At 42.2% G+C, this 27,113-nt stretch overlaps 2 protein-coding genes and 1 long non-coding RNA gene across 4 annotated transcripts in view; 2 read left to right on the top strand and 1 right to left on the bottom strand.

Annotated features, from left to right (window-relative positions):
- Positions 1-27,113, top strand: part of cdh23 (cadherin-related 23) — a 184,685-nt gene that overhangs the window by 148,852 nt on the left and 8,720 nt on the right. The window contains exons 39-53 of the mRNA XM_074646704.1: positions 18,451-18,672; positions 18,765-18,884; positions 19,807-19,987; positions 20,077-20,210; positions 20,680-20,889; positions 21,754-21,861; positions 22,577-22,679; positions 23,131-23,256; positions 23,338-23,541; positions 23,697-24,155; positions 24,287-24,403; positions 24,506-24,730; positions 25,175-25,344; positions 25,637-25,774; positions 26,028-26,147. Of these exons, the coding sequence (XP_074502805.1) occupies positions 18,451-18,672; positions 18,765-18,884; positions 19,807-19,987; positions 20,077-20,210; positions 20,680-20,889; positions 21,754-21,861; positions 22,577-22,679; positions 23,131-23,256; positions 23,338-23,541; positions 23,697-24,155; positions 24,287-24,403; positions 24,506-24,730; positions 25,175-25,344; positions 25,637-25,774; positions 26,028-26,147 (2,637 nt within the window). The remainder of the gene's footprint in view (positions 1-18,450; positions 18,673-18,764; positions 18,885-19,806; positions 19,988-20,076; positions 20,211-20,679; positions 20,890-21,753; positions 21,862-22,576; positions 22,680-23,130; positions 23,257-23,337; positions 23,542-23,696; positions 24,156-24,286; positions 24,404-24,505; positions 24,731-25,174; positions 25,345-25,636; positions 25,775-26,027; positions 26,148-27,113) is intronic.
- On the bottom strand, positions 779-15,213 carry vsir (V-set immunoregulatory receptor). Of its 2 annotated transcripts, XM_074646705.1 has the most exons (7): positions 14,814-15,213; positions 7,478-7,891; positions 6,162-6,212; positions 5,954-6,070; positions 5,690-5,717; positions 4,528-4,703; positions 779-2,697 (listed from the first exon to the last, which is right to left on the bottom strand). In XM_074646705.1, exons 1-7 carry the CDS (start codon positions 14,899-14,901, stop codon positions 2,660-2,662), a joined length of 912 nt encoding a protein of 303 aa, XP_074502806.1. In that variant the 5' UTR covers positions 14,902-15,213; the 3' UTR covers positions 779-2,659. The 2 variants fall into 2 exon arrangements, with proteins under 2 accessions (XP_074502806.1, XP_074502808.1); XM_074646707.1 differs by lacking the exon at positions 6,162-6,212 and having other exon boundaries at positions 5,954-6,090; positions 7,447-7,891; positions 14,814-15,194.
- Positions 6,488-11,474, top strand: LOC141774229 (uncharacterized). Its single transcript, XR_012595284.1, has 3 exons — positions 6,488-6,616; positions 7,214-8,768; positions 8,802-11,474. It is a non-coding gene; the product is annotated as an uncharacterized LOC141774229 (long non-coding RNA).

The following is a 27,113-nucleotide window of genomic DNA, read 5'->3' on the forward strand; positions in this document are numbered from 1 at the left end:
CAGTCATCTCTGAAAGATGTGCTTACTCTGGGGATTCTGGACGTCTGTTTACTTCCTCTTTGTCGACCTGCCTTAAGCCAAGATACAGTACAAATCAGATATTAAACATAGTAAGACCTTGTATCTTCACATAACCTGCACAGCAGTTTAAATACAGTGGTTTGTTGATCTGTATGAGCTGATAAACTGTGAAGGCACAGGAAACACCTTTGTATGTAAACAGGAAGCCACAGGTCATGTTTCCAAAAAGAGGAAGATGAGTGTTGTTGCTTTTCCTGTTGTCTGTTACATTTCAAAGGCTTTCAAAAATGTTTTTATGTGCACAGATAGAAGGGGTTAAGTACTGTATGTGTCACATGTGCAGTCAGTTGTTGTACTGTATGTGACCTGTATTCTTTATTTTCAACTTTGCTTGTCTAGGCCACAGAGAGATATAAACCTATGATAATGCAGCTCCTGTTAATACAATAAGTAATGTAAGACTGTAGAAAAAGCACTGGAGAGAGGAAATGGCCAGCAATAGGCATCCCCTCCTCCCATCTAGTTCTCTGTCTCCTCTCATAAAACAAGACACTAAGATTGTTTTATCATTTTCTCTGCTCAATGCCAGTCTCCCTCTGGTGTGCACCATCTTAGAGGCACACAAGTGGAACAACCTTGTTCCGTCTGTAATGGCTCCCTCGGCAGCAAGCGCAGCACGTCCTTGTGTGGTGATAGTTTTGGAGACCTGCCAGTTGAAAGGAACAATGATTTCAAAGACTCGACACATGGCTTTAAGGAGCTCCACTTTATTATCATACGAGCTACAACCGGTTCAATTTAAATGCGATATACAGAACAAGCGTATATCTAATATAAGCTTTTTACAGTATAAAACACACAATCACAAACAAACAGATGCAGAATTGCATGCACACACATATTTAAACCAGACCATAAAGGCTGAAACTCTAACCCGTAACCCGTAAAACACACACACACACACGCAGTCAGACGCTCACACAGGCACACTTGAAAACACAAATACTCAAACAAAAGACCCTATCAGAGTTTTAAAATCTTAATACAGCATACAAACATACCCTGTCCTATATACCTGCTACACATCATCCGGAGATTATTTCCGCTGAGCACCTTCTGTACACATTTTACCTCGATATGAAAAAACCACAGTGTGGTTTCTCACAGTCACACGCAACCTATAAGTAATAATAAGAGTACAATCCCTTGCAATCACTTCTCTCTCAATCTACCTCGATATAATTTGGTGCTAAAAAGTATTTACTTATTAACATCACATTGCACGCACAAAAAAAAAAATCTGAATAAACACTAATATACACATCAATTAAATCAAGACACATGATAACAGAACAAAATGGATTCAGGACAGTGTTGAGATGGCAGTGATTCAACTAGTGGCAGTTTTATGATGATGTTTTTTTTATCTGGATACATTCGAGAGAAAATCAATAAACATTTTATTCTTAATTATGTAACTTTACACTATTATAAAAAATATCCAACTCTTTGTTTTTTTACAACATACTTTCTTGATCTATTTAAGGCCACTGTGAAGTGCTGCGTCTCTGAGAGTACAGGAAGGAAGGAGAGTATTTAGAGCAGCAGAGCTGACAGTAACTGAGGTAGCGAAGAGGGAAGAGAAAAGAAGCTGAGGCCAAGTGGAAATGATACAGAAGAACAGTGTAATGCCATAAAAACAAATTACTCTCAACCTGCATAAGAATATTGAGACTTCTCTGATGATTGAGCCTCCTTTGGTTTGAAGCTTATAGAGCACTTTATTATAAGAGAGAGCGTTCAGTCGCTTTCACACCTGTGGTTCGGTTAAAAAAAGTAGTTTGTCTTTTGGTTCCAGTCTATTTTGCGTTCATACTGACTTATTACAATTGAAGTGAGACGTGTTAACATGATGTCACATGGACTGGCAGATAAATCATTCACTGGACAGTTTTGGTGATTGTCATCCTTCATTATTAGCGCTACATGGACGAGGAAAGGCAAATCAAAAACCAAGTTTACTCCGGTAACTGACAGCAGGTGATTCATAATACTGTATTTATCACTGTGACAGCTTGTTGTTATGTAGGATGCAAGTAACACGCACTTCTGTTGAAACCCATTTTCACTTCCTGATTTATAATATCCCTGAACTCATGCACATACATAACATGTTACCATTGTTGTTAAATGATCTTGTGTCATTATATGGGAGATTGTGCGTGAGTACACCCAGCCTAAAGTAAATACACCCTAGTTCGTTTGAACTGCACCAAACAAGCTAGGTGTGAAACCAGCCCTTGAGTCCACAGAAACTGTTTATCACCCCTGCACATGGTGGGCCCCCCACCCCTCAACACTCTGGATTCTTCTCAAGCAGGGGGCACCTGTTGGTCCACGAGTCCAAAGTTTGCTTTTGGCCTCCAGCTGTTGTTGCAGGTGGAAATAGTTTCTGAATAAAAACCGCAGTCCGTTCCCTCCCGCAGTCCAGACAATGTACAGACGACAATCCCAGCAGAGGTTATTGTGAGACAGCTGTTAAGGGCAACATCGCTCTGGAGTCAGAAAGAAGAGGAAGAGAGTTGCTGGACCGTTTCCAGGTCAGCAGTTAAAGCGATGAACGAGGTCCCAACCCCCTTTAAACCTGCACGAGGTCTGGAGACTCGAGGATGGTGTCTGGAATAGAGAGTAGTGCAGGTCAGTGAGAGCATAGAAAAGGTAGCAGGTTGTCTACATGTATCAACAAATGCACATTTCATGTCTGTGCGCTGATGAGGAAATCTAGATATGAGGGAGTTAACATCTTTAAAAGTGCACTTCCTGCCCAAAATGCAGACAAAAAAAAACGTTTGACAGCATTTATTTTCCAAACCTCCTACTCAATAGCGTAGTACAAACACACTGATAGACTGATAGATTTCTCAGAAAAGATGTCTTTTTCTGAAAACCCATTAAAAAGCAGAACAAGTGTTAAGAGTTGCGACATAGTGAAGATAAGAGGGAACTGCTGCTGGTTAAATTCCGCTCAGCTTAAGGTCAGCGGGCCAAAAAAGATGAACAAGGAAGCTGAAGTGTTGCTTTTTATCCATGTAACACGAAACCTCAGACGAAAAAAACAGGCTGTGTATTCGGCATAACTTATACGTCAGACCGCTGAAGGAAACAAGCTCTGACAGGGAATTCCACTGTGACAAATGTAAAAAATATTGTTGGGTTTTTGATGGTTTTATCAATACTCGTGGCTCTGTAGAGGAGGAATACAGCTGTAATCTGATATGCAGCCAAGCATATCCATCTGTCACTTATTGTTAGCAGAGATTTTCCCACTAGTGACATTACTCATTACCAGAATTATATTTGGGCGAAACTGCAGAATATCATAGAAATCACTTAGTGTGGGTGGCCCAGTTTTACCTCATGTTTATGCCTGTCAGGTCTCACATACAGTATATTGTCAGTGGACGAGCTCCAGTAAGTGTTTGTTGAGGATTGTCTATGTTTGCACACAGTCATAGGAATAACATATGTGATGGTTTGAGGTGGATTTTCAGTAAGTCAGCTCAGTTCTGTTCTTTCCCTTGTACCATCATAGTCCGTGCTGCCAGGAAACGGGGCAATCCACCTCAGTATGCCTGGTATGTCGGCACATTTGCCCCGGGAATCGGTAGAAAAACACTCAGGATTGAACCCCTTCACCGTAACTAATGTTTCAGTATTATTTCAAGTCGAGTCAGAGAGAGCGGCTGAAGGGGCCATTAGTGTTAAATGAGAGTGCTGATGGGTGGAGAATGACTTGCGAGGGAGGCGAGAGAAGAATTCAGAGGGTGACAGCATAAGGAGGTAGTTTCAGTTGTGTGGGGGAGAGAAATTAAACTCCCTACACAGAGTATTTTTTTAGTCACATCAGACTCGACCCAGCTGTTTTGAATGTGAGCGTGCAAATTTGCACGATATGATGAGCATCTTTCCGCAAACACTTCTCCCGCACGCAGGATGTTTCAGCAGAAGTTGAAGTCTTTGATTGCACCAGAGTATTTTACCATACCGGCTGTACATTTTGAAATTTCCAGAACTATGTCCTTGTGAAATACAGTTACGTGCCTCTACTCAGGTACTTTTTCATTTGAGTATCAGACAAGAATGTCAAGAGGGTCAGGTGTATGCATTCAGAATTTAGTTAATGAGGCATGACCTACCAATGGATAGTGCACACTCACTCCTAAACTGAAAGACACCCACTTAAATATGTAAATGAACTCCCCTGAAAGTGAGATAACTCATACTCAGCTTTCTATGTGTTATGGTTCTGGTCAGAGAGAGGTTTGAGTCAGGCTAAAGGGCAAAAGCTGAACAAAATGGAGAATGGGTTAGATAATTGTATGTCAGCCTGTGCTGAGTGATTTGGCTGATAAACTTGTCTCAATTTCTCTGTCTTGGCCTGATGTGCTCCCTGTAGTCTGAGCTGCTGTTGTGTTGTCAGGATGTATAGTTTTGTGTGTGTCCTACCTTCTATTGGGAAGAAAACATCCCCATGTACCGCAGGAGAAAGGGGGGTTCCTGGCTCAGACAACAGGTGGCGTCCTGTCTCTGAGGATTGCCTGGCCATGATCTGAGAAACTGTGCGGGTCTTAATCTGCGGTGATCCCCCAAGAAACACAGGGTTCTCATGGCCAAGAGCCTCACTGAAAATACGCACATACACACAAGAAAAGGAAGCATAAAAATGAGTAAGACATTGCCAATCTGACTCAATAAACTGTTACAACAGTCACCTGTTGCTCAAGACCTTTAGAGGCTTTATGTCTGTCTCTTTTATATTCTAGCAGTAATCAGGGCTTTTTTTTTTACAGACATGCCCACTTTATGATAAACACATGCAGTTTGGGGCAAGTCATAGTCAAGTCAGCACACTGACACACTGACAGCTGTTGTTGCCTGTTGGGCTGCAGTTTGCCATGTTATGAGTTGAGCATATTTTTTTATGCTAAATGCAGTACCTGTGAGGGTTTCTGGACAATATTTGTCATTGTTTTGTGTTGTTAATTGATTCCCAATAATAAGTATACACATACATTTGCATAAAGAGCATATTTGCCCACTTCCATGTTGATAAGAGCATTAAATACCTGACAAATCACCCTTTAAGGTACATTTTGACAAGCTAAAAAATGTGTGATTAATTTGCGATTAATCGCAATTAACTATGGACAAGTATGCGATTAATCATGATTAAATATTCTAATCGATTGACAGCCTTAGTACATACACATAAATTAATGAAGTCTCCCTTTGTGCTATAAAGTAGTTAGATTTTCCACTAAATACATTCCAGTGGCACACAACATAACATACATTGTAAAGGCAAGTAAAGACTGTCAATGTTACTTTTGTTGTACAGTAATTAAGGTTATGTCTCCAAATGAATGTAGTAATGATTCATTGATGTTTTGAAGCTATATGTAAATGTTTAGAAAACATTATAAGAATTATCTGTAGAGTTGTGAAACGTTTTGGTCTAATCCTGCTGTTTGGCTGAAACTACCTATTGTGTGGCCACTACAGTACATAGCAGACTATCCATGTACACAGTGTTATTATTCTTAAGAGCAGCTGTGTATTGAAGCTGGTCTATGAAACCAGCTGCCTGACAGAGTGTGGGAAAACTTACCTGTCCATCCTCACCAGCTCCTGTGCACCTGGAAGAGAGGAAACGGGAAATGGGCCATTGTGAATGAATTGAAACAGAGCGGAACACTACAGATGGAGTGTGAATGTGCTTCCTACTATGTGAAGTACAGTTAATCCTCCTAACGGACAGGAAATATGTGTCAGACAAAACACTATGGGGAACCCAGTGTGAGACATTTCCATTTGACCCATAGCATGGGCATGGAAATGAATGTGGGTGTTTGTGCATATCAGTATTGCTTACGTCTGCTCGACTGGGCGTTCTGCCTCTGTTTGTACACCAGCACCAGAATAATAGGCAGAAGGAGCAGAGCCCCGATGCAGGCTGCTATGGTCGCTGCTAAGGCCTCTGGCACAGAGCCTGGGGAAGCAACAGAGAGACTGTGAGGTAAATAAACAGAATAACTGGCCAGTCATTCATTGGCTATGAAGGCTTGAATAAGTTGACATACCTCCGCCTGGCGTGGGATCCCAGACAGTGCAGTCTTGAGACCCATTTCTCCCTGGGAAGAGAACAAATACATTGTTTCTCACATGCAGTATATCACAATTTAACATTGGTTTGGGTTTCTGCCTGTTAATTGCAACAGTTACCATTCACCTCAGCATATACAGTATGACATTAGACTATATATAAGTGTATACGGTGACGTCACCCATTGGTTTGTGGACTGCTGTTTTGAAGCCTCGTGTTCGGCATTTTGGCCGTCGTCATCTTGGTGTTTGGCCGTCGCTATGATGTTTTTTTGCAACCATGAACTGAAAGTTGATTATAACCTTTTTGGTCTCCTGAAAATGTTTTATTCATCGTTTGGTTGTACTTAGCTCCACCCTTTCGTGTCACTTCTTGTTGCGAAAAAACAACATGGTGACGGCCAAATACCAAACTTATGGCTTCAAAACGGCCGTGGCCGTGGTAGCAACCTGTCAAACCCAAGGTAGCCACGCCCTAAAGCATCCCCTGCTTTATGGTCTATTTGACTCTAAATGGGACATAATTTACTAAATTAACTGCATGCTGTATTGAAGAAGACTTGAAACTAGCGATTGAGACCATAAACTCATGCTTACAATGTTTACTGAGGTAATAAATCAAGTGAGAAGTAGGGTCATTTTCTCATCGACTTCTATACTATCAGACTTCTTTTTGCAACCAGCGGAGTCTCCCCCTGCTGGTTATTAGAAAGAATGCAAGTTTAAGGCACTTCCGCATTTGCTTCGCTTCTCAGACACGGAGGTTGCCCACTGATTTATGCACGATGTTGTAGACTACAATGTGCACTTATAGACCACCTTACATTGTATCAAGCACCCAGGAAGAGCACCGGGATTTGAAGCCAATTTTCATAGTGGCCAAACCGTGGAATTACAACTGCCGGGTCATGTGATGCCATTGGGCCCAAAAATACTTTTTCCTATAGACTGGCACTGGGAAAGAGGTGTCTGTAAAGCGGGGAGGCGGGGTTAAAGTAAACGCTAGTGCGCTTGCTCTATGAGCACATAGATGCGGAAGATCAGAATAATTTTATCACTTGACAGTCAAGCCATTTTGGCGTCATGCACCACAGAGCAACTCTCATAGGAATGAACTTGAACCGCCTCCAACGCTGTATCCAGTTCTCTTTACTCATCCATGCATAGAATCTGGGAAACTAACATAACGACCTTGTCCTACTTGAAAAAGACAGGTTAACATCCCCTGCCAGTTCACCATATGTTTGAGCCACAGCCTAATACCCATTCACACCCATGCATTTTGTGTCCTTACGTGGTGTAACTTGGAGAATAACGTGGCTGTGGGGTCTCTGCACGAGGGAGCCGTGTTGATGTTCCACCTGGAAGTCTAGGACCATACAGCAGTAGCGACCCTGGTCAGCATGGGTCACATTCTGCAGAGCCACCCAGAAGTTGTGCTCCGAAGTTCCATATTGCAACCCTGGCGGCAAGCTGCGGTTGCCATGGGAATGACCAACGATAGTATTGCGTGGGCCCGTCCGTCCCACACAGCGCTGATCACTGTGGGGCGTGAAAAGCCAGCTACGCTTCAAGACATCATGGGAGTGCAAAGCGGCACCTCTCTGGACACAAACCAGGTGGACGGTTGCACCCTCGGGACAGGTGTAGTACAGGTGGGGGGCTAAGACACCTAGAGTGGAGGGGGCGTGGGACAAGTCGCCTTTACCTAGAGAGAAAAGACAAGTATGGAAGAATGTAGGTGAGGCATATTATAACCATTTTTATCAACTCTTGCTCCCTGGGTTAGACCTTTCAGACAAGCCTTCCTCCCTGGCTGTGTACCACCAAGCTTTACCAATCAAAGGCTTTAGCTTAGTGGTGATAAAGTTGCGTTATGGCTGTGTTTATGTCTAAAACCGTAGACTGTATATAAAGATGGACAACGTGTCTCCACTTCCTCCCACTGTATAGAAGTGAATTCAAAATATCCCAGATACGGGAGCTGCCTTCTTTAGATTTTGACGTCATTTGGAGCCAGAGTCTGCGCAGTAGTGATTGGGCGATGTAGCCGCGGCATCAGGTCACCCGCCCACACACCCGCCCAAGCCAATCACGGCTGCGAGAGAGACTCACGACTGCCAATCATAATGTCTCACCCCTTTTTTTAGCATCAAATAATTAATTAAAACCAAACTTATCCGAAAAATGTACACTTGGACATACATCAGCGTGATAAGAACTAACATAACAGAAGGAACATGGGAAAAATGTATTTAACGTGTACTTTGACTTTTTAGTTTGGCCCATGTCCCATAGCTAACATGGAGGGGGTGGGCTTTATGACCTATACTGCAGCCAGCCACCAGCGGGCGATCAAGATGTTTTGGCTTCACTTTTGGGGAGCTGTCATGTCGTCCATCTTTATATACAGTCTATGGTTAAAACCTGCCAATCCTAGTGTATGCAGTAAAAATGGCATGGAGTGTCTGAGAAGCTCAACCCAGGGAACAGAAATCCCCTATGTATATTTAAAGATGACAAAGAAAAACCAGGGGAAAGAAGTGAGTAGTAAAAATATCAGTCACATGTTTACTTTGATGGCAGTGGAAGCTCATTTTTCCAAGATTCATATTCAGAAACTGCATGATACAATATACATAACTACAAAAAAAAACTAAAACATAAAAGCCAACATCAATATTTTAATGGTAGTATAGATCCATTTATGCTAATACAGGTACATCATGTTCCTTTCTTTCATTTGCTTGGATACATGAGATTTAAGTTTCAAGGTATAGCCCTATCAAAACATTATATATTCAAACAGAAAATTACTTGGTAAATCACATTTCTATTCAAATGATTTGGTAGCTAAAGTTGAGTGGGATGAAGTTCCTGCCTGGTGCCACCAGTCATAACACAAATAACCGCAGTGCAAAATCATAGCAATTACCAATTTGAACATGGATTTAAACCCAAAGTCAGACATTTTCCCATGGCCTATTTCTGCACACTGTGCATTTTGGGTCAGCACAGTTTGTTTCCTGTTTCGTATATTCGTACTGTGGTTGAAGATAGTACATAGTCTGCTGGCTAAAGTAAAAATACACTAACCTCCTGTGGGATTTAAATTGCCTGTTCCTCTCAGACAGTTACAGAGAAAGAGATACTAGCCAATATATACAGGATCTCATGTGACATCAAACTAGGGAAAGTATAGAAATCTGACTGTTATTTTCTTATGATCAATTTCTGCAGTGTGTACTGATTACTGCTGTGTGTCATCACAGTGAAATAGCCGTTTCCTTCTCAGAAAACTACACTGACACAGATTCTCCACATATAATTTTTAAGTACGTTCAGGAAACCCAAAAGACAGCTGTGAGATGTTTCTTTACGTATAGCTTAAACCACATCCTGTTCTGACTTGTGCGGCAGTAGAATGTACCAACAAATGAACTCTTTAATGTGTGCGCTGAATGATTATTTAATTTCAGTAACACAACAAAACAAACATATCCTCAGGCTAAGCAGTCTGAAGCCACTCTTTAAATCTTACAACAACAAAAAAAACAATGCAGACGCATCCTAATCTACACAATGCCCCAACACTACACAGCCCATAGTGCAGCATCAACACACATAATGAATGACTCCCATATATCCAGCATGTAAAATAACAGGACAACTCTGGCACTCTCTGGCTTTGTCTGCTTAAATAGATCACTGCTGTCCTTTGTAACAGATTGTGGTTCAGCATCCAAGAATGCTTAGCGCTGCAAAGAAGACAGGAAGGCTGCGCGTGAATTACAAGTATGTGTGGGGGTGGACTGCAGTGAGCGAGAAGTATGCATGCAAGTTGCACCGTGGATCAGAGATTTTGCAGTAAAATCTGTGCGCTTGTGTTTGTAGGGTGACTGATAGGTGCCAGGGTTTGAGGAGTGGACTTCCTTTCTGAGTCGTCCCCGCATGCAAATACGGCTCCCTCTCCTCCTCCTCCTCTCTGGCTCCTTATTAAGACTGCATTTGAAGGGCTACAGCTGCTGTACGGCTCTTTACAGGCTGATAATTTCTAGCAGGTTGCACCTCTACCAACACCCCAATCAGTAATGATGCAACTGCAGGTGTTTTCCATCTGCCGTCAAAGGCAAAACACATGCTGTTACATCACAGATTGGACTGCAACATGCTTTAAAGTTTAAACCCGTAGAGAGCAGCGAAGCAGCAGCTTTACGTGATTCACTCTTGATTCAAACATGAACTATTGGTTGTTTTTATGCACTACGACTATTTTCCTGTGAGGGTAGCAGACGCTATATGCGGAAGCCTTTTGGGTCAGCCAGAACATAAATGAGGAAGCACATAAATCGTTTTAGTCAAAATGTCAATACCGGCTTCAAGTAGTTGGCTTGCACTTTGCTGGATAGGAAATACAGTACCTGGTCACACAACAACCTTTGCCATTTCATTAGCTGTGCATGTTTGTATTCAGTATGTGTGCATCCTGTGTTGTGCGAGGTACGTGCCATGTTCCTGTGTGTGCTCCTGAACTCTGCATAGCCATTGTGTGCAAGGAAAAGCAATAGGAAGACCAGGGTGGGTGATTAAAGTGAAACTGTTGCCCCCGCGGCTGTTCCGGCTTGTGTGGCGGGACAATAGGAGGGGAAGCCCTTCTCTTCTCCTGTTTCACACCCGCCCTGCCTTCCTCCCTGCCCTTTTTTGACAACTCTTCCCTGGTTTCTCTAGCCTTATTTACACTAGTGGTGATGGATTTCTGACAAAGGAGTGAGAGCTTTTTGTTTTAAAATGTGCAAGTCTAACTTTTGCCCGATTGAGACTGAGCCAAAACATGATTAATACTGGGTTGCCAGCAGGGAAAGACTATTATACCCATCAGATATATTTCAGGTATAGCTTACTGGATATGAATATATTTATTTTTAGCATAGTCTGTGCCAATTGGGTGGGGTTGCTACAGTGTCAGCACTATCCGAGCTTTCTTGATGTGGCTGCAACCAGGTAGAGACTGACAACAAGCTTTGCTGCAACAGACAGGACTTCTTTCACTTGTATACACCAGACATCTGTGTTTTGGCTCCATTATGGATCTAAGTTTCCTCCTCTGATCTCTGTTCTCAGGATCCCGATAGCCCCTCAGGGCCCAGAAACAGGCCCTCCTTTGTTTTAAGGCTGAATGCCACCTGTTTAGGACATGTTGCCTCTGACAGCTTTCTTACATTCAGGCATGAAGCATAGCCTGTGTGAATGAATTAAACATGCCTTCATACCTGCTTAAATTACCCCCAAGTTTAACCATTTTAACTACTTTTCTGCAAGAGTATATTGTACTTTTCTTCTGTATTGACAGCTCGTTCGCACGAAAAGGTGTATAAATGCCACGATAATGCGCAAGGCGTTTAGCATGCAATAAGTACGGCTTTCTTGATTCCCGCATCATTTGAACGCCATGTATCTTACACTGACTGCAATGTCAATGCATTCGCGTTTAAATGCTATGATAACAGTTAGTGACGTTGTGTTAAAAGTGAGAAAAAAAACACTTACAGTGGGTGGGTGGGGAGGAGCATGGGCCCAACAAACACTGGATTTTTAACCAGGAGATTGGTGTTCAAGAACATTGCTGACTGGTGTTTTGTTTTGTAAGTTACGTCTTTATTGTCACGTGTTTTTTATTGATGTTTGTAACGTGTGTTCCGTAGTTAGGGTACGTTGTTCCCGTCCATATTTTACTTAGTTTACGTACTTATTTTAAGCCCAACCATGACGTTTTCCCTAACCCTACCTAAGTGTTTTTCTTGCCTGAACCTAACTGCCATTGCATACAAATAAAGTGGTGTACAAATTACACAAGAAAAGGCTAAAATGCCTTCATGACACGCAAAATGTCCCTGTAATGCCGTGGTATTTATACGCCTTCCCGTTAGACCGGGTCGGTATTGAAGAGGTGCAACACAGACTACTGAACATACCCTACTGGTAAATCTGGTATCCTTTCACTTGCATGAGTTCTCTACCTGTGTTTGTACAAGTGCTGCCCCCCACACCCTTTTTCACACCTACAGTAATGGTAATGATTATCCAGCCCATTACAGGGTGTTAATGAAACCAGCAGGAGGATCCCAGATTAGCCCCTCCACACACACACACACACACACACACAATGCGAGAGTTTCAGTTGAAGCTTCTGGCATAACAACCAGGTGCATTAAGCATCTTTTCAGCAACAGGAAGTGTTAATATGTGGCACTTCAGGCTCTACTTGCTCATAAAAAGGAAGTGGTTCAGGGTCAGAGGTGCAGGTCACCATGCTCAGGGATCCATGACATTTGATTACAGTACATTTGGTGTGATCTTTTACTTTTGTGAGCCAATTTGCAATAAACTTGTTTGTATAAGTGGCATTTAAATAATGGGCACACTCTGTCACTGTCTCAACCTTCCTCTTCCTCTAAATGTACTTCATGCGTTTACTCACGTCACTTAGACAGTTGTGTAATAACGAAAGCTTCACAAACATGATTACAACATAATTTCTTCATTTAACTGTAGAAACAATGCAGCTGAAATTGTCATTTTGAAAGTGTAAGTGGGCATTTTTGTACTTTCGAAACAGTAAAAGTGCAATTATTACACCATTTTAACAAAGTGACTAAATTATTATCAGCTAGTTTGCCTGCTTCCTCTCTCGTTTTGAGTCCTTTCAAGCTTTTCATACTGTGATTGTATTACTATTTTTTATTATAGTTCAGATCTTTACTGACTAAAGCACATCAGGTTGGTGTTTTTTGTTGCTGTTACTAGAAGCGTGGGTCAAGGCTCTATTGCTGTATCCTTGGGCTGTGTGCGGGAGACACATCCTTACTAGAAGTATGAAGGCCACTGGTGTTTGGGGATTTTTTACTTGTCATAGTCCCTGCATATAAAACATCAGACATCAAGATTTCAGCTACGAATGTGTGACAGACCTTTAAACAAGGGAGCTCCCCTTCCTCCATGATCTTATTACTCATGCACATGCAGTATTTGCCCACACACCTGCTGCACATCAACACGCTGTGTGTCCCTGACCAGGCCTCGATGAGATTAAACCATTTTTTATTACTGCACCCTAATAATGATTTATTCATTTAGGACAGGGGATCAATACGCAAAACACCAGCTCTGTCACAACAGGACGAGAAAGTAGTCGAGACAGAGAACGAGTGAGCAGTCACATCCTGTGGCGTTTATCGACCATTTTTGACTGTGCCATTGTGCTCCATAGGGAGCTAAATGCTTATCTAGACTGGGAGGAAAAGACTGAGGCACTGATTATTGCTCTGTTTATCTCAAGTCATGTTTTGTGGAGGAAAAACCCATTACTGGCAGTGGCACAAACAGCTGTTTTCATCACAGGCTTAGAGGAAGGAAACTTCTAAACAAAGAAGACGTAACAGGGCTGAAGGGAGGTCACTGTGTACTCCTAAAGTTAGACTTTTATTGGAGCCTCAGAGTTTTATAGGCCTGCATTAATATTTCATCTTAATATCTACAAACATTTGAAATCTAAACATGTTTTGGAATATTTTGTCCAGGATGGGTCAGCCTCAAAGTTCAGTAAACATCACTTGTTGCCTTTGACGGACTTATCGCGTGAGCTTATCTAAACAGGCCAAATCCTAAAGCTGAAAACTGATAACCTCTGTGAGGTTTCTGTGGTGTTTGAAGTGAAGCAGCCTGCGCCCCAGAGGCAACAGCTGCTTCTCCCCTCTGTCTCCTCCTGCCTCAGTTGCATAAACTTCAAGCAATGCCAAAGTCCTTGAAAAAAAGATCTTATGATATCACTGTGATAACTTTCTGTGAAAATGGATCGAGCAATAACTTTTTACATTACTGGATGTATAGGTCACCAAACCCTTCCTGCTCAGGCGCACACAGCTTTAGGAAAGTTTCCCCTAATGTCACTTTAGGTATGTCTGCCAAGTTGTATACATGTTTGGCCATTTTAAGACCCGTCAGTCTAAAAACATCAACGACCACCAATTTGCGGCTGTTATAAAGGCTATGAGAGTCTAAAGTGGATTTACACCCCACTAGCCGACATCCCATGGGTGGGGCTTTAAAACAGCTTCACACCAGATGTTCCGTCTCAAAACAACAGCAGCAGCAGCAAGACTGAAAAGCTTTAAACTGTGTTTATACTCTGAAAATGTTTAGGCAACAGAGTCATTAAAATAACGGACTTATGTCCAGTTGTTTCCGGAAAGCATAAAGTTTCAGACAACTTTATTTATCCCAAGAAGGGCAATTAATTTGCAGCTGTATCCAGTCCATACACACAGCTTCAAAACTCACAGGAAAGGGAGGCAACAGATCAACATACTTGGGTCAATATAACGGACAGTGAACAGCAGTAAATAAACCATTTTGCTGTAGTTCATATAAACAAAGCTTAAAAGAAAAGAACAGATTAAAATTGCAGAGTAAGATAAAATAGACTGAAGTTACAGGTGCTGAAAACAAAAACAGTGAATTCAGTCAGTTGGTTTGTCACTCAAACTTGTCAACAAGTTGGCACACGCTGCTGGGACGAGACAGTTAAACACCTCTCAATGGATGGGTGGATGTCAGGGATTTTTCATGCTTACCTCCAGCTATGAAGAACAGAACGCAGCAAAACCACAACATGGACTTCTCTCCCCAGAGTGATGACCAACGGGGTAATCCCCACTCCATGGTTGTCTGGATGTTGAGCAGAAAAAAGTAGCAGAACTCTGTTTGACTCAGGCTATTATCAACTAACCCTACTAGAAACCTCTGTTAAACTTGTTTTCTTCTCTCTAATACTATTCAAACACTACTTCACAACAATACAGAGAGAGGAGGCTGACAGTCCCTTGTCTCCAACTTGACTCTTCTGTGGACTACTACACTACAAGCAGAGCAAAAGCAATGTGATACACAGAGGCAACAAGCCACTCCTCCCCCTGCTATCTCTCTCTCTCTCTCTCTCTCTCTCTCTCTCTCTCTCTCTCTCTCTCTCTCTCTCTCCCTCTCTCTCTCTTTCTGTCTCTCTCTCCCTGTGTGTCTCTCTCTCTGTCTGTCTGTCCTTCTCTCTCTCTCTCTCTCTCTCTCTCTCTCTCTCTCTCTCTCTCTCTCTCTCTCTCTCTCTCTTTCTGTCTCTCTCTCCCTGTGTGTCTCTCTCTCTGTCTGTCTGTCCTTCTCTCTCTCTCTCTCTCTCTCTCTCTCTCTCTCTCTCTCTCTCTCTCTCTCTCTCTCTCTCTTTCTGTCTCTCTCTCCCTGTGTGTCTCTCTCTCTGTCTGTCTGTCCTCTCTCTCTCTCTCTCTCTCTCTCTCTCTCTCTCTCTCTCTCTCTCTCTCTCTCTTTCTGTCTGTCTTTTTGGGAGGGTTAGAATTTCTGGGAATTTTCTGGTTGAGTTTGAGGAGAAATTCTTCTCTAATTTCTTTGTTTTTTTGGCAGCTTGTGAGAAAATGAACTTCTGACTCAACTTCTCCTGTTTCGCAATGAATACAAATTCTCTCTGCGAGCCATTCTCTGTTACGACGAGCAGTTTCAATGGTCAGTTTATGGTCACTAAGTTTATATGTTATTAAGGGTTTGTCTTTTTATAGGATGTTTTATTTGGGGTACATATTGGGCTAATTGAAATTACCTGTTCAGTAGCTTATAGCATTCTAGTTTATTTATTGATTGGATTTGTGTTTTCCACTGCTTGAAATATCTTAGTTTATTATCTCTGTCTGTTTGTTTTACTTGTGTGTTAGGAATTATTTTCATAGCATCACTTTGACATATGAATATGATTCCCTCATTTATTCCATTCCAGGTATATTTATCTGGATTCAAATAGCTTCGCTGTTCTCAGTCTCTCTTTCTCTCTCTTTTTTTACACGGCTTTGTTGAATACTCGATTCTGATTGGTCAATCACTGTGAAATAAATCTTGACACGAAGGACGATGCCGTCTGGGTTTATTTCCCAACAATGACCCGCTAGCTGTACATTATCCCGCTTATTACACGGCTCTGTTGAATACTCGGTTCTGGTCAATCATGGCATTCTACGGTCTGTTATTTCTTTATAACAGACCGTTGCTATGTATAACAGACCGTTGCTATAGGCACATTATCCCTTACTTAGAAACTTGACACAAAATTTAAAGGGGTACTCCAGCAGTTTAGTGTTGTACTTCCGTAAAGATACATGGGGTACATGTGATAGATACATTTTAAAAAGGATTGTTTGATTGAGCAAAACTAGAGATATTCTGATGTTTGATACCCAGTATGGGTCTCGCTGCAAAAACACTGGATACTACATTTCCCATATTGCAGCTCCAAATGTCTTTTAATAGACCAACTGTGTAGTAAATGCCCTTGTCTTCACATCACATCCCAAGGGGTATTTTTCTCAGACTTGACAAAGCTCCTCCAGAGCCACAGGCCTGGAGGGTCATTGGTTCAAGTCCCCGCCGGGACAAAGTACGGAGTGTGGACTGGTAGCTGGAGATCTGCAAGTTGGCCTCCTGGGCACTGCTGGGGTGCCCTTTGAAAAAGGCACCAAACCCTCGGGCCTTGTACAGTAGCTGCCCACCGCTCCTAATACTAGGATGGGTTAAATGCAGAGAATAAATTTCACTGTGTTGAAAAAAAAAACACTGTGTGTTTTAGTCTAGTTGTAATTATTTGTTATCTTTTGCTCAGACACACACACACACACACACACACACACACACGCACACACACACGCACGCACACACACACACACGCACACTCTCTTACAGCTCATGCAGAAAGCCCAATATTGTGAAATTCTAATGGCCTCTTTATAACCCCCATAGCCTGAGGGTGCCAGTCAGTCGGTCCATCTTTTTAGATGAACTTTGAGGTCAGACTGGAGGAGCAGGATTTGATTCAACACTCTACTTTTGCTTATGTATCAGAATCTTTCAATGGTTTGATGAAGTGGTTTCTTTTAGGCTGCACTGCTTTCTTTCTTTCGCTTCACTTACATTTGAGGTTTTGAGTGAGAAGAAACATTAGGGAAGCAGAACTTTTGATTACCTTGCAGCATCTCCTTTCCGCCTCACTTCCTTTTTAAGATTTATTTTTTGGTTCTCACAAGATATTTTTTCTCCCTCTGTCTGTAACAAAATACGCTCCTACTGTCTTTTCCCATTCTCCCATGTTAAATGAGCTCTAATATCACACGTCATATATGCCCATCATAAAGTGATGTTTCCTCTAGTGAACACTGTATAAAGGTGTAGGAGTGGCTGTAGCATGACGTGTATAAAAGTAGGTGTTTAGAGAAATTGCTTGATTATTAGATATTATTTTTTGTGATTATTATAAAATAAAAAACAGTGATTACCAGATGTGGGTTTTGTAGGCTTGGCCTTTTGTGCTTGATCTTTGCTCTGTAATATGATAGTAAATCACTGTAGGATCTTTCAATGTTATAATCATTGAAAGATTTATCGAAACACGGCACAGATAGAGCCACTTCTGAAACATACTGTGTCACGTCTGGTGGAATCACAAGCATTGTCTAGAGTGACCGTAATCAGCTCCGGCGATCACAGCGGCTGCTGGTGGTGGAGGCTACTACATTGCACAAACCTCAGTCAGATAAAGGGTAAATGAGTCTGGCAGACTAGACTAACATGTTCAAGTTTACAACCCCCTGCACTCGCTCTGCTACTAGGGGATGGAGAGAGGGGATCGCAGGTTAACAAACTGGTTATAATGATGAATGGACAACAAGATCAAATTTAGAGTCACTTTCAGGTCGACCTGACAGGGTGATGTCAGGACAATCTTCACTTAGATGAATAAAAGAATAACTCGATGAACCCCAGTTGTCCTTACATTAATATATTATTACAACACAAATCTGATCAGAGAAGCTTTTGGTACAGCACGTGTGCATGGACAGAGATATACAAAAAACTTCAAGTGACAGTAAAGTAAAGATTCACCCAGCCATACAGTGTATCCCACGTCATCAGGGAGGAGACAAAACAATGGTTAACCCTTGGTCTAGACATCTACAAGGTCTCCATTCTTATCTTAACCTCAAGACACTCAGAGCCTCCTCACATAAGTGTGAATAACAAACCATGACAATGTAAGAATCATACATTTTTTCATGTCTAATACAGTTTTCCACGACAAAAAGAAACCCACATTGCCAGCAGAGTTTAATACAATAGGCTATAAATAGTAGATACAGCTGTAAACGTTTCCCTCTGTTTCTCACGCAGACCTCAACCACCATCTACGTTCACATTGTGGATGAGAACGATAACGCCCCGGAGTTTCCTGAGGAGGAGTACGTCACGGTGTTGAGCGAGGGACCAGACACAGTGGGTGCCACCATCGCCACAGTAACGGCCATCGACCCAGATGAGGGTCTGAACGGCACCTTGCGATATGCTATCACTCACGGAAACCTGATCCAGACATTTCATATAAACAGCATCACGGTAAGACATGATAACTTATACTTAAACTGTACTGTTACAAAAAAAAACATACATTAACCTTCTGTGTATGATGTGTATGTGTGTGCATTTAGGGGAGGATTACAGCCGTAAAGGAGCTGGACTACGAGATCAGCAACGGACACTACGCACTGGTTGTCACAGCTACGGACCAGTGTCCACATCCTGCTCTACGCCTGACATCCAGCACAACAGTAATTATGCAAATGAGACACAGTATTTTATACAGTTAACTAAAGTAATATTTAATATTTTAGAACTGAAACAATAGTTGATCGACAGAAAATCAATTGTCAATTTTGATAGTTGATCAATCAGTCAGGTGGTTCCATCTCCTCCAATGTGAGGATTTGCTGTTTTTATCCATTTTGTATAATTACAAAGTAAATCATTTTGACCTATGGACTGTTGGCCAGGCAAGACACGCAATTCAAAGACATAATCTTGGACTTTGGAAGCTTGTTATGGCCATTTTTTGCTTTTTTTTAATAAACTAAGCATTTAATGGATTTATTGAAAATATAATAATAAATATAAAATAAAATAAATAAATATAAATATAAATAAAGATTTAACATTAATAGTTCTTAATGCAACCCTAATACATTTCCTCTAATCTGTAAATATACATGGAACAAACTGATAAGAGGAGAAATCACAGAATTCTTTTGAATCTGAGAAACACAAAATAAGATGTCAAAATTTAAAAATTAATGAATGACCTAGATAGCTTGGTATTTTAAGATAAAATGTAGAAACGTGATTAAAGAACACCCCAAATCCATCAGTTCTGTTGTCGTTTCTACATCCCTTTACTACTTCACATGAGTAAAACCCTATATTGAGTATTGGTGTGAAGATTTGCATCAGGATTTCAAGACACAAGACCCAAAAGTTTGAATTTGATGTCCAATTTAAGTGTGGAAATCCTTCTATTACCTTCAAAAATATGTTATGATATAGTGGTAAAGGTAGTCATACATGGTAAAGCTGCTTGTGGAGAACCACATTACTGTGAACTTGGCTAGTTTCTATTCCTGCCACACATACTGTACATGTTACAGTTACCTCTCTCATAATGGAGGTGTTAAAAACTCCCTCTCCCTCCTTCCTTAGGTGCTGGTTAATGTCCTAGATGTGAACGATGTGACGCCCACTTTCCCCAAAGCCTATGAGGGCCCCTTCGAGGTGACCGAGGGCCAGCCAGGACCTCGAGTCTGGACTTTCAGAGCCAGCGATGAAGACTCTGGACTCAACGGCAAAGTGGAGTACAGCATCACCGGTGGAGATCCCCAGAGTTAGTACCGGATTGTTCTGTTGAGGGAGTGATGTACTATTAAATCCTTACTGTGTGTCTCTGAGCCTCTGTCTCTTTCTCTCTGTCAGATGAGTTCATGGTTTCTCCAGTGGAGGGCGAGCTTCGGGTGAGGAAGGATGTAGAGCTGGACAGAGAGACAACAGCCTTCTATAACATCACTGTCACAGCCCGAGACCTGGGCACGCCGTCTCGCAACAGTTCGGTGGGCCTCTATTACACAAACACACACACGCACGCAAGCAGCCACACACTCCCACCATATCCTCTTGAACAATCTGGATCTCGCAAGCTTCACTTCTGTGCTGCAATTTGGCTTGCATGGAGAATATGACAACAACATATGGAACATTTCAACTTCCAACTAATGAATAGATGGTTTGTGAGGTTTTGTACACATGACCTACATACTACAAAATCATGCCAGTTAACCATACGATACAGTTCAAAAAATAGCTTTGGTTTATACATGCTATGAAAATAGGTTAACATATTATTAAGAACTTTTTTTAAACATGTTACATGTATGCTTAACGAATATTTTTGATGGATTTATGAGGAGTTGTGTGGCACAATCATTTTTTACATATATTGTAGACAGATAATCTAAATACGAGTTACTGTGAACAGGCACAAGGGTGAGTTTTATTTTTGTCTTGGCGTGTTTTCTTCAGGTGGTGGTGGGGATCCGTGTCCGAGACATCAACGACAACGACCCAGTCCTCCTGAACCTGCCTTTCAACACCAGCGTGAGTGAAGGCGCCACCATACACACCTCTGTGGCCAGAGTCCGGGCGCGAGATGCAGACAGCGGACGTAACGCGTTGCTCACTTATAACATCACTGCTGGCAACCGGGATGGAGCCTTCTACGTCAACGACACGGTGAGATAAAGGGGTTTAAAGCAGTGGTTCCTAAACTCAAGGACCCCTAAACTGACAAAAACTAGACCACAGACCCCCCTTTGATTTGAAGATTTTGTCCCAAGTTCCCCCATCTGATAGGATTTTTGCTTTTAGATGTTTTATTACATAAGGTGTATGAACCCCATGACCAAAATAGTCATAGATTCTGTCATTGTGTTACTTATGGATGAAATTATACTGAAAATAAATGATTCCCCTTTTTGCTGGGGACCCCCTGGAACCTCCTCAAGGACCCCTGGGGGTCCCGGGACCCCACTTTGGTTACAGGTTCAACGGAGTACACTTTGGACCACACACACCCAACAGTGATCGGTGGTAAAACCGACTTGAAACTTTCAACCAGAGTGGGCAGCAAAACACTGATTTTCAGCCTGGTGTTAAGTAACTCTTTAAGTAGAAACCAGAAAAATCTGACTAACTGATGTGTTAAAGGTGGAGCAGGTGGTGAATAAAGGGAAGCATGGAAGAAGAAGCGTGAGACTTGTGACTGGCAGCTCCCAGACTTGATCACGCATTAGGTTGTCAGTTGAACTTGGGACAGATGTTCCAGCTCCCTTTCATCTAAAAGTCTGCACTTAACGCTTGTACAGCCTTGCTACAGATATATTTACAGATGTTGGCTGCATACACATTTGTGGATTTACAGCATAACTATATTACAGAGTATACAAATACTGCATATCCTTTAGAGAAGGGAAGGTGAAAAGACGTATACTGTAGTAGCACCAGGGTGTACATGGGTAATAAAACATACTGTCATATCAAGAATGAATCTCTAAAAGGAGAGAAAGTGATTTACCTCTTTTTCTCTGTGTCTGTCAGACAGGTGTGGTGCAGGTGAACAGACCGCTGGACAGAGAGCGAGTGGCTGAGTACAGACTCACCATCACTGTCAAAGACAATCCCGAGAACCCCCGCATCGCTCGCAGGGTAACCCCACCCTCCTGTGCACATATACTGCAAGCGTTCACACGTTGCCACATTTGTCACAGAGTGACCACTGAAACATTCAGAAATCACTGACGTAAAATCTTTGTATCTTTTCAAGTCAGCTTTGGAGGAATTGATAACAGGCAATCCTGCATTTTAGATGCTCAATGGCATTGTACTACTATAATAATACTAATGTAATATTCACTTGTAGGATTTTCTGCTGACTTTCTGCACCAGAAGTTAATTTCGGAAAATTAGAGCATTATAGGACACCTTTCTTTATGCAGGCATTTTGTGATTTGATAACCTGTCCTGCCTTTAAGCACTATTGTAGTTTGTAGCTTATAATGAGAATCTCATGCACTCTATTTACCAAACGGCAGTTGCAAGGTTTTTCTATAAAAACAATGTGGCAGGCTTTAAATGTGTTAAGCTCTGTGGCAAAGGTGAGAAACTGTTCTAACCCAGAGCTGCAAAAAAGCAGCTGCAACCACCAGCACGTGAAAGCAGCCCGCTGGTGTGTGCACAGCAAAACAACTACAAAACCGGTCTATTCTGACTTACATAACAGTGGAGTGCTTTGTAGCAATTTGCATTTTTGAGGGGCTGATTAACTTATTTGTTCTCCTCCTCACTCTTATTCTCATCTTCACTCTATACCACATAATCATCTGCTCATATAATTGTTTCTTCATCCTCCCGTCACCACCAGGATTCAGACCTGTTGGTGATCACCATTCTGGATGAGAATGACAACAGGCCTATATTCACCAGGACCAGCTACAGGGCTGAGATCACAGAGAACTCTGCAGCAGGTAGCACTCAAGCTGGTGTGTCTATCTCTCTATTCCCTTGAGTGGGGGCAATCTGTAGCTGCAGCAAGGGCATCGAGCCAAAACACTGTCTGTAGCACTGTCTCGCCCGCTTCCTGACTTTGTTTACTTACAATTTTTTTTTCACTTTGAAAGTTAGAGGTGTGATAGAAGGTATGATGACTGTACAACCACAATGGATTTATTCACAACACGGACCAATCTGTCACAAGAGCAGCCAGTTAGATTATTTGGATGCATAATATGAGTCCTAGTCTCTTGATTATCAGAGTTAACAGAGTGGTGGCAGCAACATTTTACCAGTGTATCTTGGATATTTTCTATCTGTATTTGCTATTATCTACTCTCAAGTCAAACTCACTGAATTTGCAGCCTGATTGTGATCCTTTTACTTCTCCACCTGTCCCTCTCTTTATCTCTGCCCGTCTTTTAGGTAGTACTGTAACAGTGTTAAATGGGCCCGTTCTGGCTGAGGATAAAGACATTGGGCCCAATGCTGTGGTGAAGTACCGCCTGCTGGGAGCCAGGGTGGACCTCTTTACTGTGGATGCCAATTCTGGTAACATTATAACTCCTCAGCAAGTACACAGAGAGAGAAAAAAAACTATTCAAGTGTTAATGTCTCTGTATCTCCCTCCAGGTGTGATACGTGTGCGTCAGGGAGCAAAGTTGGACCGTGAGGCGTTTCAGGAGCCTCGGGTAGAGCTCTTCCTGGTTGGAGCGGACATAGGAGGCTTAAACAGCAGTGTCCCTCTCACAGTCACCATCCTGGACCAGAATGACAACCCTCCTGTCTTCAGCCCGTCCAATTTCAGCGTTCGACTCCCTGAGAACAGCCCCACTGGTGTGTAGATTGGCTAGTGATCTGTGTGTATGAGTGGGCTTGGAGGAATATTCCATTATTCATTCCCTTGTGTGAAGGTTAAGGGTTTACATGTTGGGAATCACAATGACTGGTTACAAGAATACAAATGTTTGTGTGTCCTTTGTCTCATCCAGGTGTGGTGGTGACTCAGCTGTCGGCCACCGACGCTGATTCTGGCTCCAATGGCTGGCTGATGTATCGGCTGGAAAGCGGTGCTCAGGACCGCTTCGTTGTCGACTCGCTCTCTGGCGCGGTCCTGGTGGGTAACACCACCCTCGATAGAGAAGAGCGTGGGTCCTACCGCCTGGTCGTCATGGCGACTGATCGTGGCACGCCCCCCCTGTCGGGCACAGCCATCCTGACCGTCATCCTGGATGACATAAACGACTCACGGCCCCGTTTTGTAAGACCTGTAACCATAATAAGCGTCAATGAGTCCACACCGCCGGGTGTGGTGGTGGCCACGCTGACAGCTGAGGACCCGGATCTGCATCCGCGGCTGGAGTATTACATCATCTCAGTGGAGGCAAAGGATGATGGTAACAAACCGGTGGATGGCCTGCAGGAGTCCTTTGGCATTGATTTGCACACTGGTGAGACATGGATCTCAGTCAAATTCAGGTTCTTGATCTACAAAGTTTAATTTTGACTGATGATAGATATACTGAGTACATTAAATCTTACATTTGGGAAAATAAATAGATGTGTTTTGGTGAATTTTCAGGTGCAGTGTTTGTACGCAACCCGCTCAACAGAGAGCTGGTAGCGACATTTGAGATTATTGTGTCTGTCCATGACAACGCCAGTGTTGTTATTGACAAGTCAGAAAGCGTTCCCAACGGTAAGTCCATTTTCTAACATGAAACTTATGTTCAGTTTCATACATTCAGTAAGTTATTTTCACTCTGTATCTCCCTTATCATTATGACCTTCTCCTCTATAGCGAGACTAACCATAAACGTGTTGGATGTAAACGACAATGCCCCTCGTTTCCGACCTTTGGGAGCGTCCAACTTCACGGAGAAGATTTTGGAAGGAGCTTTGTCGGGCACAACACTGCTATCAGTAACAGCTGTTGACCCAGATAAAGGTCCTAATGGCCAGGTCATCTACCAGCTGCTCCACCTGCCCCGAGGGGGATACGTTAGATTGGAGGACCCCTCCACTGGTATGTAGGCTGCAGGCTAAAACATTAACAGCAAATTCACCAACACTGTAAATATGAAGTACATTAATCTTTCATTTAAAGCCTCTGGCAAACCACACAGGTGTTAATGTGGCTGATTAGAACTCTTCTCAGGGCGGTGTGGGCGAGTATAGACTGTAATTGATTGACATCTTCTTGAGTCTCCTGTTAGCTTTGATGAACCTGTTAGGGTGGGACAAATGACACCTTTATCATTCTTATATGTAGATGATCATCAACTTCAACCTGAGCAGACGTCTAATCAGCCAGAATAACTGAAAACACTGTGTGGATGTAAAAGTTTCACAAGAAATGTATTACTTATGGATAATGTCATTCCTTGCTTGTTGTCATGTAAATTTTGACTATTAATTATAGGCCAGATGAATCCTAACTGTAACTATCACTGCGTTACAAATGTCTCAGGTAAGATTGTAGCCAACCAGACGGTGGATTTCGAGCAGGTGCAGTGGCTGAATTTCACGATTCGGGCCCAGGACCACGGCTCTCCTCCCAGGATAGCTGAGCTGCCCGTTTTTCTGCGCATAGTGGACGTGAATGACAACAACCCCTTCTTCCTACAACCCTCATATCAGGTACTGAACTGAATATTAAGACACAAATTGCACCCACCAGAGCAGAACTGAAGAGGACAGTTAAAAAAGGATTAATGTAATTTATTATTTTTAAGTGGCTACTTCTGTAAGCTGAGATATGCTATATTAAAAGAGACTTCACTCACAGCTGATATTGGCTTGTCATTGCAGGAAAAATAACAGGTGTAGCTAATAGCATTGATGACGACCACCTGAATGTCACCCTTATTAATGAGTTACACCTCAATTAACTGCCAGTAAAGACACTTTATAATATACTTTGTGTTTGTAGGAGCCTGTGTTCGAGAATGTGAACCTGGGAACCATCATAGTTCGCGTCAGCGCTACAGACGCTGATTCCGGCCTCTTTGCTGTCATTGAGTACAGCCTGGTAGACGGGGAAGGCAAGTTTGGCATCAAACCATCCACTGTGAGTTAAACTATACACTAGCACATCAGCTCAGTCAGCCATCACAACTACGCCCTACTGCCTATCAGAGCTAAGTGTCAACATTAAACATCCTGCCTGGAAATGAAAGTTTAAACAAAGCGTGCTAAAGATAAAGACAATCTACATATTTGACCTCCACGCTCCATTTCTGTCACAAATAAATGTCTTGATTCAACCACCACTCCCAGTCAGCCTGTACTTCCTTCCTAATCATTCGCTCTCCTCTTGTCAGGGAGAGATCTACATCCTTTCTCCTCTGGACAGAGAGACAAAGGATCACTACACTTTAACCGCTGTTGCCCGTGACAACCCTGGCGGCAGCTCCAGCAACAGACGAGAGAACTCCGTGCAGGTAGAGATCACTGGCCGTAACAAGGAAATCTTGTGAATGGGGGTTTGAATATGTATCTCAATAATAATCTACACTTTTTGAGTTTGCACATCTAAACACCAAATACCATCCACAGTAACATATTTAATAAATGAGAAGCCTGAATATGACACATAGTTTAAATTTCTGTCATCTGAGTCGTGTTGCTGAATCAGAATGGAGCATATTTTGCTGATTAATATATTCGATTAAATACTATCAGGATGCGAAATCCAGGGTCTGAAAAATGAAGACAATGCAGAAGTGCCTTAAACTTGCATTCTTTCTAACAGCCAGCAGGGGGCGACTCCTCTGGTTGCAAAAAGAAGTCTGATTGTATAGAAGTCAATGAGAAAATGAGCCTACTTCTCACTTGATTTATTACCTCAGTAAACATTGTAAACATGAGTTTATGGTCTCAATCGCTAGTTTCAAGTCTTCTTCAATACAGCGTGATGTTCATTTAGTAAATTATGGTCCCATTTAGAGTCAAATATAGAGGATAAAGGGGTATGCTTTAGGGCGTGGTTAACTTGTGATTGACAGGTCGCTACCACGGCGTTGTCCGTGTTTTTGTCTTACAACTTTAACCCTTTCACAGTGTGTTTTCAGTTCATGAAAGTTAATTATAACATTTAGGTCACCTAAATGTCTCATTCAGCGTTCAGTCGTACTTACTGTAGCCCCACCCTCTCGTGTCAGTTCTGGTTTAAAAAAAAACAAGATGCCAACGGCTAAAAACCAAAATGGCGACGGCCAAAATGCCGAACTTGAGGCTTCAAAACGGCTGTCAACAAACCAATGGGTGATGTCATGGTGACTACGTCCACTTCTTATATACAGACTATGGTTAAAATGCAAATTAGGGCCTGGCGATACTGGATTTTTGAGGCCGACACTTGTATCAATGTTTGAGAGTTTAAAAAAGTATATCAACCAATTTTTTTT

Source organism: Sebastes fasciatus, chromosome 9, assembly GCF_043250625.1.
Source record: "Sebastes fasciatus isolate fSebFas1 chromosome 9, fSebFas1.pri, whole genome shotgun sequence".
Classification (NCBI taxonomy): domain Eukaryota; kingdom Metazoa; phylum Chordata; class Actinopteri; order Perciformes; family Sebastidae; genus Sebastes; species Sebastes fasciatus.